The 16,951-nt window shown below is 38.5% G+C and overlaps 3 protein-coding genes and 1 long non-coding RNA gene across 4 annotated transcripts; 2 read left to right on the top strand and 2 right to left on the bottom strand.

The window, feature by feature from the left end:
• Positions 1 to 725: 725 nt before the first annotated feature.
• Positions 726 to 2,350, bottom strand: LOC108852216 (uncharacterized). Its single transcript, XM_018625721.2, has one exon. The coding sequence runs from the start codon at positions 2,207 to 2,209 to the stop codon at positions 956 to 958; it is 1,254 nt and encodes a 417-aa protein (XP_018481223.1). The 5' UTR covers positions 2,210 to 2,350; the 3' UTR covers positions 726 to 955.
• On the top strand, positions 2,324 to 2,685 carry LOC108850227 (uncharacterized). The gene is given in 3 exon segments (XM_018623796.2): positions 2,324 to 2,383; positions 2,385 to 2,421; positions 2,675 to 2,685. Coding segments are annotated over 3 exon segments (108 nt in total).
• Positions 2,686 to 3,448: 763 nt separating this feature from the next.
• Positions 3,449 to 4,556, top strand: LOC108852745 (uncharacterized). The gene is made up of 3 exons (XR_001949586.2): positions 3,449 to 3,925; positions 4,003 to 4,324; positions 4,420 to 4,556. It is a non-coding gene; the product is annotated as an uncharacterized LOC108852745 (long non-coding RNA).
• A 2,294-nt stretch (positions 4,557 to 6,850) lies between these two features.
• LOC130511106 (cytoplasmic 60S subunit biogenesis factor REI1 homolog 2-like) lies at positions 6,851 to 15,118 on the bottom strand. The gene is made up of 7 exons (XM_057007948.1): positions 15,002 to 15,118; positions 14,390 to 14,557; positions 14,165 to 14,334; positions 13,859 to 14,072; positions 13,723 to 13,762; positions 10,860 to 10,876; positions 6,851 to 6,943 (listed from the first exon to the last, which is right to left on the bottom strand). Exons 1-7 carry the CDS (start codon positions 15,116 to 15,118, stop codon positions 6,851 to 6,853), a joined length of 819 nt encoding a protein of 272 aa, XP_056863928.1.
• Positions 15,119 to 16,951: the final 1,833 nt, after the last annotated feature.

Here is a 16,951-nt window from a genome sequence, read left to right as displayed (position 1 = left end):
CTTTTAATGTATAAATTAGTTACAAAATAAAAACTAAATTTAATATTTTGATTAGATAATTGATTAACATTAACAATAATAAAAATTATTAAAGTCTTAAATATTTTAAAATAAAAGATAATCTCTTTTAATAAAAAGTTTAGAAAAACAGAAAACACATAACAAATATTAATCAAGTAATATTTTTAATTTTATATAATTGAAAAGAGAATATTGAATAATTTTTAAGATTTATTTATATATAATGAATATAGTGTACAATGAAATTTTCAAAAATAATTTCATAAGAATTTTCAAATGGACGAAACACCTAGTAAATAAGTTAAAAGGTAAAAAAAATAATGTATTATTCTTTTTCTGCAACTAGTAATTATCCCTCTTTCCACTTTTATTTCCTTTAAACGTATCCCTCCCCTCTTTCCACTTTATTTCCTTAAAGTTTAAACCATCAGTTGTATCGGACATCTTTGACAATGAGAGACCACCCTTGTTTCCTATTTTGTTGTTCAGGATTTTTGGGTTATGGTTTGCTTTCATTCCATGTTTTGGCCAGGTTGGTGTTTATGGCTACTAGATCTGTCAATGGTTTCAACCGATATCTTAATGAAAATTCAGATGGCAAAAAAAAAAGATCGAGGTAGTATGATTACGGAGTTAAAAGTAGCTAGCTAGTCTTCAAGTCATTGCTTTTTTTTTTTTTGATCAACCAAGTCATTGCTTATATACACAAATGCATCCAATCCATTCAAACATATAGTGTAATTAGGTGCGTGTAACTTTGTTCACTCCAAAAGCATGCAATCCACGAGACAAAAAGTATAACAATGGCAAATAAAAATTAGACAGAAATAAAAAGGTAATATAGAATTCAAAGCTAAAGAGATGACATCATTGATTTTGTTGTTGTTGTTGTTGTTGTTGCTGTGGTTGTTGTTGTTTCTCCTTGTGACATATATCACTTAGATGCGGCAGTTTCATAGTCAATAACGGTTTGAAAAGCTCCAGCAAGAGCCAAAACTTTGTTCTTCCTTGGATTCTCTTGCATCTTACTTGCTATTACATCGTTGTAGGCCGATGGAGATTCCTTCTTACCTTTCACTATTTCCTTCTTCTTTCCTTCTCCTGATTCTTCTTTAATTTTATCCTTTTCCTTTTCCTCATCTTTAACCTCTTCCTTCTCTTCTCTGTTCACTTCCTTTTCTTCTTCCACTTCTTCTTTTTCTTCCCTAGTCTCTTTCACGCTTTCAACTTCTTCGACCTTCTCAACTTCTTTTGGTTTCATGTCAGCATCGACCTTCTCTGAAGTCTCACCTTCATCAATCTTTGGTATAACCTCTAGATCAGTGAGTTCACCCTTGTTCTCTTGTTCTTTCTTTTCCTCTATCTTCTCTTCTGAGTTATGTTCATTGACCAATATTTCTTCTTCTTCTTCTTCTCTTTCATTTTCTTTGGCAACAACAACAACAATGTCTTCCACAACAGGAGCTACCAATGTTGATCCATCATTCTCATTCTCTTCACCAGAAGCATCCCCATGCACAACCTCTACATGCACCTCTTTATTTTCCTTTTCATCTTTGGCTTCTTCTATATCATCAGCAACTTGTACATCACTCTCAACCTTGGGAATCTCCTCTTCATCTTCCTGAGCAGAAGACAGAGAAGCAGTATCCAAGGCAATCTCTTTCTCGGGTGCTTTCTTTTCAGAACCTTCCTTTTTGCTCTTCAAAGACGTGCTACTACTGCTCAACCCGCTCTTCTTTGGAGCAACATGAGGCGATTTCACAGAAGTGCTTCCTCTTGGAACACCTCTGCTTCCATGGAAAGACGAAGACCGTGTAGCTGTGGCAGGCTTCTCTCTAGGAACCGCGGGTTTGTCTCGTGGCAGAGAAGGAGAGGCGTTGAGGGTTTTTTGGATACGAGGAGAAGGAGTAGATGCAGAAGTCAAAGAAGGTGGTGGTCGATCAAAAGATCTTCTACGGAGAAGCTTCTGGTTATCCTGATCATTCTTTTTCAAGAACTTGACTGGGTCAGGCCTTGAACTGATTGTTGGTTTCAGATAGTTTGGCAAAGGCTTCTCAGGTTTCTGATCAGATCCATCTTCTGATGATACCGACGATGGTTGCTTTGGTTTCTTACCGAGTGATTTTGTTCTGGTTAGGTTATTGTTGTCCACCTTTGCTTTTGTCGTGTTTGACGTCGTTGCCATAACCTCAAGAAATATGGAATCAAAGAGAAGAAGAACAAAGAAATATTATTTTGGAAGGAGACGTGTGTATCAAGGAAACGAATCTCCTTGGAAAGAAACTAGGGTTTCTATAAAATGAGATTCGATTACTTGTGTGTTTGTAAAACAGAGCTTAAATCTCGGAAATTTCTTGGATGGTGATGATGGTGGAGGCCATCAATCTCTTAACAAAATAAAAACACGGAAAAAAAACTAAATTAAACATTATAAAACGATTCCTGTCGTTATGGAGAGCCGTTGACTTTTGTTTGAGCCGTTTCTATTAATACAAATGACACCAACTGTGTTTTGTTTCTGTTGTCTCTCTATTTGGTTTTGGACCGTTTCAATGCCTGTAAGATAATTGTCCCCACGTCATGGATCGACTGATGGACATGTACGCCTTAGGTGTTATGAGTTATAAGTTTATCTGTTAAACTAAAGCAGACCAGAAATAGTAATTAAACTAATTTAAAACAAATATACACAACGAAAGATGGGCCTGCTCAACTTCCATGGAGCTCATCGTTGAAACTTTCCAGCATCAATCTACATGCCATCCACTCGTCCCATTTCCTTGCTCATTTACTCTCTCCATTTCAATCATTAAATTAAAGAATATAAAGTTTATAAATATGAGAATATTCTGTGTTAAGCCTAATGTGGCAACCGGCCGACTCAAATTTCTTGGTAGAAAAATAACTAGTTTGGAATAAGTGAAGAATTTTTTTTTTTTGACTAAATATAAGTGAAGAATTTTTAAACATAAATAATGCTTTTATAACTGGTGATTAAATTGTGTGTTTTGACGGCAACATGTAAATACCTATATGACGATTAATATGTTTGGTTAAACCAGTTCTGAAAATACCAAACTGGAGAAAGTTATATTGGAAAGATTCAACCTTTTCATTTAGTTGAAACTTGACAAAGATAAAGGGGAAATTGTCTAAACTACCACTTTCCTACTACCACTTTTCATTTTTACCTTAACCAACTTTACCTTTAAAATTTTAGTAGACAAAATACTATTGTACCCCTGAATAACTAAATCTAAATTACTCTCTTTCTTCCCCAATTCCAGATCCGAGAGTTCTCCGGGTTGATTTTGAATTCGACGGTGATCGGAGCGGACGAATTGTCCGGCGGATTTAACGGCTCTGGCGAGTACTCCGGCGAATTTTACGGTGCTGGCGAGTTCTTCGACGAAGAAGCTCGGGAGGAAAAAGACGATCTCTCACTTTCTCCTCCATTGACGGTGGTGACGAGCCTTGATTCGCTTTTGGAGAAGCTCAAAGTGGAGGGGCCTTACCTTCCACCAAGCATCAGGAGAGATCCAGAGACAGCCTTTTGTAATAGGTCAGTTCAGCTTTTTTACTTGGCTGAATAGTGTTGATCTGAGATTCTGTGGCTTGATTTTTGATTGGTTAAGTGTTGCTGGAGGCGCAGCATTGGGAAAGACTACTGTCTGTTGCAGTAATCTTCTTACTGACTTAAGCTTAGTGTCTTTCCTGTGTTGGCTCAGGACTCAGGAAGAATGTGTTAGAGATCACTACTACTAGATTTAAGTTTTCTTTTGAAATAACCTTTTGTTTTATTTAATCTATGTGAAGGGATCACACAAAGGACGGTGGAGAGACGGGCAAGAAAGCAAAATGGTTCTTTAGCGTCAAGAAAGCATTCAGCCCAGATTCAAAGGTAATGAAAACTTTGTGCTAATTCATATTTTATATTATTGTGTTTCTTGACATTTCTGTTGTTTGATGTTTTTTCAGAAGTCGAAGCACAGATCCCGAGAGCCCAAATGGTGTGATCTTTATCCTTCCTCCCCTGTTGGATAACGCCAGACATTCTCCTCCTCCACCTCCACTTGAGGTGAGAGTAGCTGAAGTGGTTGTTGAACGAAACATCAATCTTTCCCCTCCTTCTACAGATGCTGTGAATGCTACGACCACTGATGTTCCTCTAGTCCCATCTTCATCATCTTCTGCTCCTCCTGAGGTGGTTCGTCCTCGTGCTGCACCTACTCGGTTTGCTGGAAAGTCAAACGAAGAAGCGGCTGCTATCTTGATTCAGACTATATTCAGAGCCTATTTGGTATGTTCTTTGGTTCCTGGATCTTTCAGTTGTTTTACTGTTCTGTTTTTATTTTTGTGGTGTGTAACTTTGTCTTGCTTGGTACAGGCAAAAAGAGCAATACGGGCGATGAGGGGTTTGGTCAGGCTTAAGTCATTGATGGAAGGATCTGTTGTTAAACGTCAAGCAGCAAACACTTTGAAATGTATGCAGACACTCTCTCGTGTACAGTCTCAAATCCGAGAAAGGAGAATCAGGATGTCTGAAGAGAATCAGGATGTCAGTCTCAAATATTTATAAATAAATGTATAAACTCTTATAAATAGCTTAAAGTTTTGTAAATAGTTTTATGAACCCTTTTAAATAGTTTTACAAACCTTTATAAATAGTTATATAAATATTTATATGGTTTTATAGACCTTTGTAATTTTTTATAAACTCTATATAAACTCTTCAAAACCCATTAAAACCTTTTATTAACCCTTAAATATCTCATATTATTTTTTATAAATTCATTTAAACCCTTTATAAACTTTATAAACTCTTATAAATATATTTATAAACTCTTATAAATAGATTTATAAACTCTTATAAATGATTTATAAATTCTTATAAATTATTTTATAAACCCTTATAAATAGTTTTATAAATATTTTGAAGTGTTTTTATAAACTTTACAGATGACTTTATAAAATTTATAAATAATGGTTCATAATTTTTTATAAACTATAATAAATGGTTTATATACAAAACTGTTTTTGTATATTCATATGATTGGTTTTATAAATCTGTATAAATACACATAAATAATTTTATTAATCATTATAGATACTTCCTTCTTGCAAACACAATTAATCCATCCAAGAATACATAAATAGATTGAAAGACAGATCATACCAAATGATGTATTTTTATGAATGATTTATGGACTTTATAGAGGCATGAAGAAACAAATTGTTTACATACCTTTTATAAAAGGTTTATAGACCCTTTATAAATGATTAATAAGCCGTTGTAAATAGTTTCTAAACTTTCTAAAAACTTTTATGAACTTTATAAATGTTTTATAAACTCTTATAAATTATTTATATAACTTTATAAAATATTTTACAAACCTTATAAATTGTCTTATAAGCATTTCTCAATGGTTATGAACTCTTATAAATGATTTAAAGACCTTCTAACTGATTTCTTTTATAGAACATTTAGAAACTGTTTATAGACTTTATAAACTTTTTTATAAGCCTTTATAAATTGTTTATATACTCTTACAAATAATTTATAAACATTTAAAAATGATTTACAAACTTTATAAACTATTTTTTATAAACATTACAAAAGTTTCATAGACTGTTATTAACTCTTATTGATTATTTATATATTCTTGTAAACCCTTATAAATTATTTTACAAACTCTTATAAATTATTTTATAAGCCTTTATAAATGGTTATAGATTCTTATGAATGATTTAGGGATTTTCAAATTGATTTGTAAACGTATATAAACCTTATAAATTGTTTATTAACTTTAACGTTTTCATAAGCATTTATAAATTGTTTATTAACATATAAATGGTGATAATGTACTACTTTTTCATACATTAAGCTTCTTTTGTGTTTGTTTAGTCACTATCAGTTTCTAATAACTAGTGTTTACATGTTTGTGAGTTTTCTCGAGTATTAAGTGGAGAAAGGCAGAAGAAAGTGACCTGGGAAAAAGTTGTGCCAATCCACCTGAAACATTCCTCTCGTGAGGCCTTATTATAATCATCTTCATTATTTAAAACGAAAATGTTTACAACTGACATTAAAACAAGAGAAGATATTAAAAAAGAACACTACAGATATTTAAATCATTTATAAGAGTTCATCTTCTCACTTATAAATAATTTATAAATTAATTTATAAACACTTATAAATAAATGTATAAACTCTTATAAATAAATGTATAAACTCTTATAAATAGCTTATATGTTCTTGTAATAGTTTTACAAACCTTTATAAATAGTAATATAAATATTTATATGTGTTTTATAAACTTTATAGATTTATACAAGTTGATACAAGGTTTTATAAGCTCTTATAAATTTATAAATATTTTATAAATGGTTTTATAAGCCTTTATAAATAGTTATATAAATATTTATATATATATATATATATATATAAAACTATTGATAAAGGTTTATAAATGATTCTAAATTTTCATAAATGGTTTATAAACATGTATAAATTATTTATAATCCTTATAAAGCCTTATAAACTGATTTTATAAACTCTTATAAATAAACTATACTTTAATAATATATTAAGAAACGAGAAGCCAGTCACAATCAAGCTCGTGAGCGTGGTTTAGAGCTGAGATGAAAATCCGGGAGGAGAAGATTGTGTGGATCTATTAGGACAGATACGTCGGGTACATAAGCTTAAGAGAACTTCGAGCGTATACAAAGCTTATCCATAAACCAGCGTTATAGAAACCAAACAGCAGACTAGTTTTTAGCAAAAAAAAAAAAAAAAAAAACAACAGACTAGTTTGGAGAGATATTAATACGTAACGTTGTTGGGCAGATTTCTGATGACATTGCTCTTCATTCCCAGCTTAACACGCATCCTAGCTCCTCTTTTGTTCATCTCTCTCTCATCACCTTCATCCTCACTATATCTGATACAAGCCTAGGCTGACAAAGGCTGTATGACCCAAGTAAGAGAGGAGGAGCCGATCTAGATCAAGAGGTGGTTCTTTTGTTTGATCTAATCAACCAAGAGAAACCGTGAGAGATGGAGCCAGGGGGATGAAGTGCACCACACGAGAGATGGAGAGCTCGTGATACAACACAAGGAACCTACAAGCCGTGGAGGTGCTGGTCTCACAAGGCAATGGAGGCGGCGAGTTCTTGAGAGAGAACTAGGTTTCTTTGAAAGAAAGTTTATAAAATATCAAGTGTACCAAGAAAAAGGGTTTTGCAAAACACATAAATAGACTAAGGAACATGCTCCTTTGCGTCTCACATAAAGATATTAAGCTATAGTTCAAATAAGGAAATAAAGAAGAGTGGAGTCTTCTTTGATCTTGGACCGAGATGCATATAGGTGATGTGATAAACTAGTTGTGGCCTCGTTAAAAACCTTCCTCCGGAAAACCTCATGGGATAAAACCAAGAGCAAGGAAAAGAGCACACACAAAGAGCTTGCCTAGTTGCTAGCCCCGTCCAAGAGTCTTCTTAAACATTTGGATCTTCTATGGTAATGATCATCAAATGGTTGTGGCTTTGATCAGGGATGAATGGCCAAAGATCTTCTCTTGATGCTTGAGAACTCCCATTTGGTTCCTCTATCTTCACGGCATCTCTCTTGATCACATCTTTGATATCTTCCTCAGCTTGTTTAACCTGTCCAAGATCAGAAGCAAGTATCATGCTCTCATTAAATTTATGTTGAAGTATCTTAGCTCTTTGTCTAGTGATAGCTCCCTTAAACACGGTTGGTATGGGCACTTCTTGCTCAGTCTCTGGTTTGGTAATGTTGCTGATCATGTCTTGGATGTCTGGTTCAGTAAGGTCAGGTTCAATGTCCTCATCATTCCCTCCCTCTTCAAAAGGTTTTGACCTCAAAACTGGTTCATCTGCAAAACAAGGAGACAAATCAGTAACATTGAAAGTGGATGATACATTTAACTCACCTGGCAGGTCAAGACGGTAGGCATTGTTGTTGATCCTCTCGAGAACTTGAAAGGGGCCAGTGCCTCTTGGCTTCAGCTTAGAACTCCTCTGGTTAGGAAACCTCTCTTGCCTCATGTGTAACCAAACCCACTCTCCTGGTTCAAATATAACCTCTTTGCGACCCTTGTTAGCTTGTTTAGCATACTGGTCAGTCCGCTTCTCTAGGTTCTCCTGGACTTTGTGGTGTAGTTCCTTGACATAAGCAGCCTTGGCTTCACCCGTGAGGCTAATAACTTCAGCTGGGGGTAAAGGAGTAAGATCGAGAGGTGTCTTTGGATTGAACCCATAAGCAGCTTCAAATGGTGACATCTTTGTAGCTGAGTGCTGAGCCCGGTTGTATGCAAACTCTATGAAGGGAATACAATCAACCCAATTCTTCATGTTCTTCCCAATGGTGGCTCTAAGCAGTGTGGAGAGAGTTCTGTTAACAACTTCTGTTTGCCCATCAGTTTGCGGATGGCAAGTAGTTGAATAGAGTAACTTGGTTCCAAGCTTTTTCCATAGTGTCCTCCAGAAGTGGCTGAGGAACTTGGTGTCTCTATCTGATACAATGGTTCTAGGAACCCCATGTAAGCGAACCACTTCTCTGAAGAACAAGTCAGCTGTCTTGGATGCATCATTCACCTTGGCACAAGGTATGAAGTGTGCCATCTTGGAGAACCTATCCACCACAACAAAGATTGAATCTTTGTGTTGAATCATGGGTAATCCTAGTACAAAATCCATGGATATGTCCACCCAAGGGGCGGTGGGAATGGGCAGTGGCATGTAAAGACCATGGGGTTGTACTCTTGACTTAGCTTTCTTGCATACCACACATCTTGCACAATGAGCCTCCACTGTCTTCTTTAGGTGCGGCCAATAGAAATGCTCTCTGACCACAGCAAGTGTCTTGTCTACTCCGAAATGTCCCATGAGACCCCCTCCGTGAGCTTCTCTAGTGATCAAATCTCTCAAAGAACACTGAGGGATACATAGTCTCTTGCCCTTAAATAAGAATCCCTCATGTAAGTAGAACTTCCCGTGAGGTCCTTTAGTACAGCTGGTGTAAGTGTCAGCAAGATCCGGATCCTCCCCATATAGTTCCTTGATGAACTCAAATCCTAGCACCTTAGCCTCCATGGTGGCAATCAAGGCATGTCTCCTGGAGAGTGCATCAGCTACAATGTTATCTTTACCCTTCTTGTACTTGATGATGTATGGAAAGGTTTCTATAAACTCCAGCCACCTAGCATGTCTTCTCTTGAGATTGGTTTGCCCTCTTAGATGTTTAAGGGTCTCATGATCAGTGTGCACCACAAATTCCTTGGACAAGAGATAGTGCTGCCATGTCTCCAAAGCTCTCACCAAGGCATATAGCTCCTTGTCATAGGTAGGGTAGTTAAGAGCAGCTCCACTGAGTTTCTCACTGAAGAAAGCCACTGGTTTGCCTCCTTGAAGTAGTACTGCTCCAATCCCAATGCCTGAAGCATCACACTCTACTTCAAATGTCTTATTGAAGTCTGGTAAAGCCAGCACTGGTGCATGAGTGAGCCGGTATTTGAGGGCTTGAAAAGCTTCTTCTTGAGCTTTCTCCCACATGAATCCAACACTCTTCTTGACAATGGCAGTGAGAGGTGCGGCTATGCTACTGAAATCCTGAACAAACCGCCTGTAGAAACTGGCTAGCCCATGAAAGCTTCTGACTTGACTGATGCTTGTGGGTACTGGCCATTCTTGGATTGCTCTAACCTTCTCCTCATCAACCTGTAATCCCTGTGAACTCACAACAAAACCTAGGAAGACAAGTTTATCAGTGCAGAATGTGCACTTCTTGAGGTTTGCATAGAGTCCTTCTTTACGAAGTGTTTCTAATACTTGCTCAAGATGTGACACATGATCAAGTAAATTTGTACTGTAAATTAAAATATCATCAAAGTATACCACAACAAACTTACTGATGTAGGGTCTAAGGATGTGATTCATGAGTCTCATGAAAGTACTAGGAGCATTGGTGAGTCCAAATGGCATCACCAGCCACTCATAGAGACCTTGCTTTGTTTTAAAAGCTGTCTTCCACTCATCACCTTCCTTCATCCTTACCTGATGGTACCCACTCTTAAGATCAATCTTGGAGAAGATGGTGGCTCCACTTAGCTCATCTAGCATGTCATCAAGCCGGGGAATGGGGTGTCTATACTTGATGGTGATGTTGTTGATTGCACGGCAGTCTACACACATCCTCCAAGTCCCATCCTTCTTTGGTACTAGTAAGACAGGAACCGCACAAGGACTTAGGCTCTCCCTCACGTACCCCTTGTCCAATAGGTCCTGAACTTGTCTCTCCAACTCCTTGGCCTCCTCGGGGTTGACTCTATAAGCTGGTTTGTTTGGCAAAACAGCTCCTGGTATGAAATCTATTTGATGTTCAATGCCCCTTAGTGGTGGTAAGCCGTGGGGAATCTCTTCTGGAAACAAATCTTTGAACTTGTCAAGAAGCTTAGTAACCTCTGGTGGGTACTCCACTTCACCTGAACCTGCACTCAAAAGCTCCTTAAAGATCATTAGTAGCATTGTGTGTTTAGTAGCAGTTGCCTTTCTGATATGGCTAGGCTGGATTAGGAAATTTGATTTAACAGATTTTTCCTTCTCCTTAACCATTTGCAAATGCAGTTCATGAACCTGAGCAGGAGTGAGAGGAGCTAGACTAATCTTACGCTTGTTATGCATGAATGTATACATGTTTGATCTACCATCATGCCTAGTCTCTCTATCCCATTGCCAAGGTCGACCTAACAAAACATGTCCTGCTTGCATAGGCACTACATCACAAACTACCTCATCTTGATACTTACCAATGCTAAAAGGGATAGTAACTTGCTCTTTAATCTGCAGCTCAACCTTATCATCTAACCATCTTAGCCTATATGGATGCGGATGAGGGACCTTGACTAAGCCAAGCTTATCAACCATGTAAGCACTCGCGGCATTAGTACAAGACCCACCATCAATGATGAGGTTACATACCTTGCCTTTAATAGTGCATCTGCTATGGAAGATGTTTTCTCTTTGGATAGTCTCAGCTGGTTCAGCATGACACTAAGCACACGCCTGATCATCAAGCTCTCTCCCACGTCTGGATATTGCATCTCTCCATAGTCGGCTTGCAACTCAGGTGCATCCTCATCATGTGATTCATACCCATCTTCAGTGAGCATCATCACTCTCTGGTTCGGACACTCTCTAGCCATATGTCCTCGGCCCCTACACTTGAAACAAGTGATATCTCTAGCACGTTGAGGAGTGGTAGTCTTAGATGGCTCTGCCCTGGTGTCTTTGTTGCTATCAGTTGCTTGAGACTTTGAGCGAGTGTCTCCCTCAACCCCTTTGCCCTTGTCTACTGGTTTGTTGTAGTTGCTGTTGTTGTTGGAGTTCCAGTTGGATTGGGATCTACCCTTGGTGCCCTTCTTCTTGATGTGTTGCTCAGCTTGCACGGCTATGTGGAATAGGTCTTTGAGATCTCCATAAGCTTGTCTCTCAACCTTGCCACTCACTCTATCTTGCAACCCATCTAGGAACTGAGCCATGATCGTCTCCTCATCCTCATTGAGATCAAGGCGGTTTCTTAACTTCTCAAACTCCTCATAGTACTCCTCAACTGACTTGCTTCCTTGCTTAAGTGTTCTGAACTTCTTGTGCAAGTCTCGGTGATAATGTTGTGGCACAAACCTCAGCCTCATAGCATCTTTCATGTCTACCCAGGCGTCTAGTTGCCTCAAGTGCCCTCTCCTACGGTCCGAGCACAATCTATCCCACCAGGATAAGGCATTGTCCGTGAGCTGAGCTACTGCCAAAGCAACTCTCTTGGGACCAGGATGGTTGTAGTAAGAGAAGATGTGATCCATCCTCTTTTCCCAATCAAGGTAAGCTTCAGGGTCAACCTTTCCAGCATACTGTGGTGGTGTCATCTTTAAAAGATCCGGTCCTTGGTGGTGGTGCTGCTGGCGAGGCCCTCTCTGTTGAGGTGCATAGTCATCCTCATCATATCTTGGATTACGGATGGGTCTCCGTTGCGCTCTAGGTGGAGGAAAGTAATCCTCTTCCTCCTCTGCCTCTTCTTCATAATCTTCTTGCTGAACTCTTGCTCTAGGATAGGGATTACGTTGCTGACCAGTATCTCCCTCATTTTGTTGGTTTCTAGTACTAGCCTCTGGAACATCATTGAAGAGCACTCCAGGACGCCGGTTGTTTGGAAACCTCTCATTAGCTTGGGTAGCTTGAGCCAGGGGTCTCTGCTCAACTCGGGTGAGTCTATCTCCAAGGTCTTGCCGCAACTCCCTCATCTCATCCCTCATTGCATTGAGAGCTAGCATCATGGTAGCCAGCTCGGATGGTTCTCCCATTGTGCCTGCCAAAGAGAAGAACAAACTTAGAGAATCTCGAAATTTAAAACTAATGGAAAGATAATAAGTTGAAAAGGGAAAAACCGATCAAGCTATTATGGCAAAGTCTAACAAAAAAGGAAACTTGGAAGTATGCAGCTTGAAGAACACGGCTATGGATGCAATCTCTTTTTTTTTTTTTTCAAGTTTACGAGATGATCTATCTAGCAATGGATTCAGAATGATGCAACGATGCAAAACAAGTTATGAAAATGCAAAACACTAGATGAGATGAAACAAACGAGTTCTTTATATTTTTTTTTGAAACGAATGGATGAATCAAAATAAACTAAATCGAGATGAACAAGTAACAGGATAGATACAACCTGATGCTGAAGGAACTTCAGCTCTGATACCAGAAATGATACAAGCCTAGGCTGACAAAGGCTGTATGACCCAAGTAAGAGAGGAGGAGCCGATCTAGATCAAGAGGTGGTTCTTTTGTTTGATCTAATCAACCAAGAGAAACCGTGAGAGATGGAGCCAGGGGGATGAAGTGCACCACACGAGAGATGGAGAGCTCGTGATACAACACAAGGAACCTACAAGCCGTGGAGGTGCTGGTCTCACAAGGCAATGGAGGCGGCGAGTTCTTGAGAGAGAACTAGGTTTCTTTGAAAGAAAGTTTATAAAATATCAAGTGTACCAAGAAAAAGGGTTTTGCAAAACACATAAATAGACTAAGGAACATGCTCCTTTGCGTCTCACATAAAGATATTAAGCTATAGTTCAAATAAGGAAATAAAGAAGAGTGGAGTCTTCTTTGATCTTGGACCGAGATGCATATAGGTGATGTGATAAACTAGTTGTGGCCTCGTTAAAAACCTTCCTCCGGAAAACCTCATGGGATAAAACCAAGAGCAAGGAAAAGAGCACACACAAAGAGCTTGCCTAGTTGCTAGCCCCGTCCAAGAGTCTTCTTAAACATTTGGATCTTCTATGGTAATGATCATCAAATGGTTGTGGCTTTGATCAGGGATGAATGGCCAAAGATCTTCTCTTGATGCTTGAGAACTCCCATTTGGTTCCTCTATCTTCACGGCATCTCTCTTGATCACATCTTTGATATCTTCCTCAGCTTGTTTAACCTGTCCAAGATCAGAAGCAAGTATCATGCTCTCATTAAATTTATGTTGAAGTATCTTAGCTCTTTGTCTAGTGATAGCTCCCTTAAACACGGTTGGTATGGGCACTTCTTGCTCAGTCTCTGGTTTGGTAATGTTGCTGATCATGTCTTGGATGTCTGGTTCAGTAAGGTCAGGTTCAATGTCCTCATCAATATCCTCCTTCGACTGCACCGTTGCCAAACCCATGCTCTTTGTACCTGCGTTGTTTAACCATCCATTCAACAAATCAGATTCTAAAGAAAAGAGAGTAGAAAGAGAGTATCATCTCTGATGGGTCTCAAAAACAAACCTCATGGCTAAAGAGTTGACAATGCGTTTCTGAGAAGACGGTGGTGGCTTCTGTTTGTAGTAACGCATGAACTCTCGAGACCCAAGAGTCCTGGACATTACTTTGTTCTCCCCTCTCTTGGTGATCACAAGCTCAGACCCACCAAATAGCTCTACCGTATTAGCTGATTCACCAGCTACAACCATCTGGTTTTCGCCTTCATTGGCGTAACTATACAATAACACACACATTCAATATAAACAAACAGTTTCTATGATAAACAAGATACTAAAACAGAGGAAGAAGAACAGAGAGAGAGAGACCTGCTGCTGTAGTCATAGAACTCTTCTAGCTCTGCATCTTCTTCGTCACCACCATCACCGTAATGCACTTTGCAGTGACTCTTGGCTTCCATATGGTTTCGAACAGCTTCCAAACTGCTGAAAGGATGGCACAGTTCATTGCAGTACAGACAAATGAAGTCCCTCTTGACCTGTAAGAGAGACAAAAAATCTTTAACTGTCTGAACATGATGACTAAAGTGTTACCTTTAAACCAACATAGGTTAGAAACCCTTTAGGATCTTTCAAGTACTCGATGTCAGGAATGAAGAACCCATGGAACTTATGCATATGAACCATACACTTCTCAATCGTCTTATGCTTCTTATCACACATCAAACAGCAACTCGGATCCAAAAGACAACACATATTTCTCTAGACGCAAAATTCCATCTCAATAAAATGCAAACAGTGAACAAGACTCTAGAGACCTTGCTTTTATCTCTCTTGTACACTGGAAAGGAAGGTAACAAGACAGTATTCAAGATGTATCTATTATCCATTAACCTACTACTTATAAGTTATATCATATAGAGTTTTTACACAAAAGCAACAATGTCAGGCAAAATATGCCATAAGCACCACCTCACACAAAAGTCTCACACTTGACATATCCTCTCTTCTCCCCTCATGAGACCTTCTCTTTGTTCTGGTTACGAGTTGCATTTCACTCAGCAGCAGCAGCAGCAGCTTGTTCAACGCATATCATTCAGCTTCCCCCCATTGTTTTCAAACAATCCCTATTCTATCTTTCTCTAAAATATCAACTATGTAGTAGACATATGATGCATACAGAGCTGAATGTTATATTAGTTAAACCTGGTTAAGAGGATTATCAGGAGACTTCTTCCACTTCTTCCAAATCAAGTCCTTGTACTGAGTGTGCGTAAGACCTGGCTTCTCCTCTTTCAGCCTTTGGCATCTCAGCTTCTTCATAAGCCTATATCAATACACATCAATCCAATCAATTCTCCTACAATTAAACATCAAACACTAGTAAGTATAAACCTTAAAGGAAGCTTTGAGCCTCTTCTATGGGTGGCGATCGACGGGGAGGCTATCCCCAACGCTCATCTTCGCTAGCGCCTCGTCAACGGTCCTCGCATCGATGACCGAATCATCCCTGAGAAAGTTGAACAGGAGAACGATTCAACATCTGATCTCCGGCGTGTGAGAGAGAGACGGCGGACCTACGGCTGATCTCCGGTGGGAGAAATCAACAGAAATACAGAGTCCCGAGAGAGAGTGCGAGGATAAGAATGAAGATTGAAGAGATAGGCCAAAGGGTGATTTGGTCATTTGGCTATTAATGAAAAGAGTATGTATAAAAATGTCCTCCTTCTAAGTATAAATATGAATTGTGGTACTATACAAAGTGTATTTATGAAATTTCCCCAAGATAAAGCCGTTTAACTAAACGGTTGGGTGGTAAATATAACATTTATAATAATTTAATAGTTTTGATATCATCGCAAATCTGTGAAATATTTTGAAAACCAATAGTTTTTTTTTTTGAACACAATTTTGAAAAACCAATATATTTTGAAAAAAATAATTTAATTTAAATAAATAAAATATTTATCCTGATTCTATTTCTGATTCTCTTTCATATAATTTATTATCACGTAAAGTAGTTTACCATGTAATACTAGTAATTCATATTTTTATACTTTAGTATTTTCAACTATATTTTCAACTATAACGCTTCTCTCTCAAAAAGGCGATGAAAAGGGCGAACTAGGGTTCGTGGGTTTCGAAGTTTGATGGTTACGGAGGGTGTGACCGGATGGGATCCCGGAATCGGGGCGACGGAGGGGTTCATTCTGACGGGGAATTTGGAAGGTGTTGCGGTCAACAGGAATCGGGGGGATAAATCGGATTCGTGGGGATTCGATTCTCTTAAGGAAAGAGGGATCGGGGAGATCACAAGGAGATCGGCTATTAAGGGGACAAAGATTTCGATTTGGGCCAACATAAAGACACAATCGATTAGTAGTAAAGGTATGGATTCGGACCTTTTGCTCTTCTTTTGTAATGGGAAGGTTGGTTTAAGGAAAAAGACGAGTTGTCAAGTATCAGATAAAAGTTTTGAGTGGGGATTTTGGTGTGATTTGGGGCTTAATTATGATATGGCGAACATAATTATGGATATGGTGGAGATTGATTGGCTACATGGGCGTAAACTTTGGTGGGGGGAGATGGGCATTGGGTTTCAATATAAAAGGAGCTCTTGTTTCACAATTGCTATCAGTTCATATCCTTTATTCTTTTACGCAAAGAAAACAAAAAGTTTCCTCATTGTTCTTACTGGGTTTTTAATGACGCAGGGTCATTTGGTTGGGTCTTCTGGGATTGGTTCAAATGGTGAAGGGAATCGGAAGAGGTTGAAGATTTCGGTACCTCATTTCGACAATTCGGCTCTCATCAAGAGCTTCTCAAAGACCCTTATTGGAAGGTGTCTGAATCCACCAGAGCAGGACATGAAGGCTCTGTTTCAGAACCTGCCAAAGATATGGCATTTGGAAAACAGGGTGAGCGGTTCAGACTTGGGTTTTGGCAGGTTCCAATTTGTGTTCGAAAGGGAGGAAGATATGAATGTGGTGTTGATGAATCAACCTTACCATTTTGACTACTGGATGCTAGCGTTGGCTTGTTGGCAACCTATGAAGGCTCAAAGCTTTCCCTCGGAGATACCATTTTGGATAAGACCTGTGGGGGTTCCAATGGAACTTCGTACAGCTCCCACGTTGGAGAGTCTTGGGGATGCTG

Source organism: Raphanus sativus, chromosome 4 (assembly GCF_000801105.2).
Source record: "Raphanus sativus cultivar WK10039 chromosome 4, ASM80110v3, whole genome shotgun sequence".
In the NCBI taxonomy this organism is placed as follows: domain Eukaryota; kingdom Viridiplantae; phylum Streptophyta; class Magnoliopsida; order Brassicales; family Brassicaceae; genus Raphanus; species Raphanus sativus.
The sequence above is the reverse complement of the archived record's forward strand: the minus strand, read 5'-3'. Positions and strand labels throughout refer to the sequence as shown.

What these genes read in the sequence shown, in the direction of transcription:
- LOC130511106 (XM_057007948.1), bottom strand. Translation starts at nt 15,118, where the DNA reads ATGAAGAAGCTGAGATGCCAAAGGCTGAAAGAGGAGAAGCCAGGTCTT. An exon ending in CTGATAATCCTCTTAACCAG is followed by an intron (nt 14,558 to 15,001) that starts GTTTAACTAATA and finishes TTTTGCGTCTAG; the next exon opens with AGAAATATGTGTTGTCTTTT. An exon ending in ACTCTTTAGCCATGAGGTTT is followed by an intron (nt 13,763 to 13,858) that starts GTTTTTGAGACC and finishes GCAGGTACAAAG; the next exon opens with AGCATGGGTTTGGCAACGGT.
- LOC108852216 (XM_018625721.2), bottom strand. Translation starts at nt 2,209, where the DNA reads ATGGCAACGACGTCAAACACGACAAAAGCAAAGGTGGACAACAATAAC.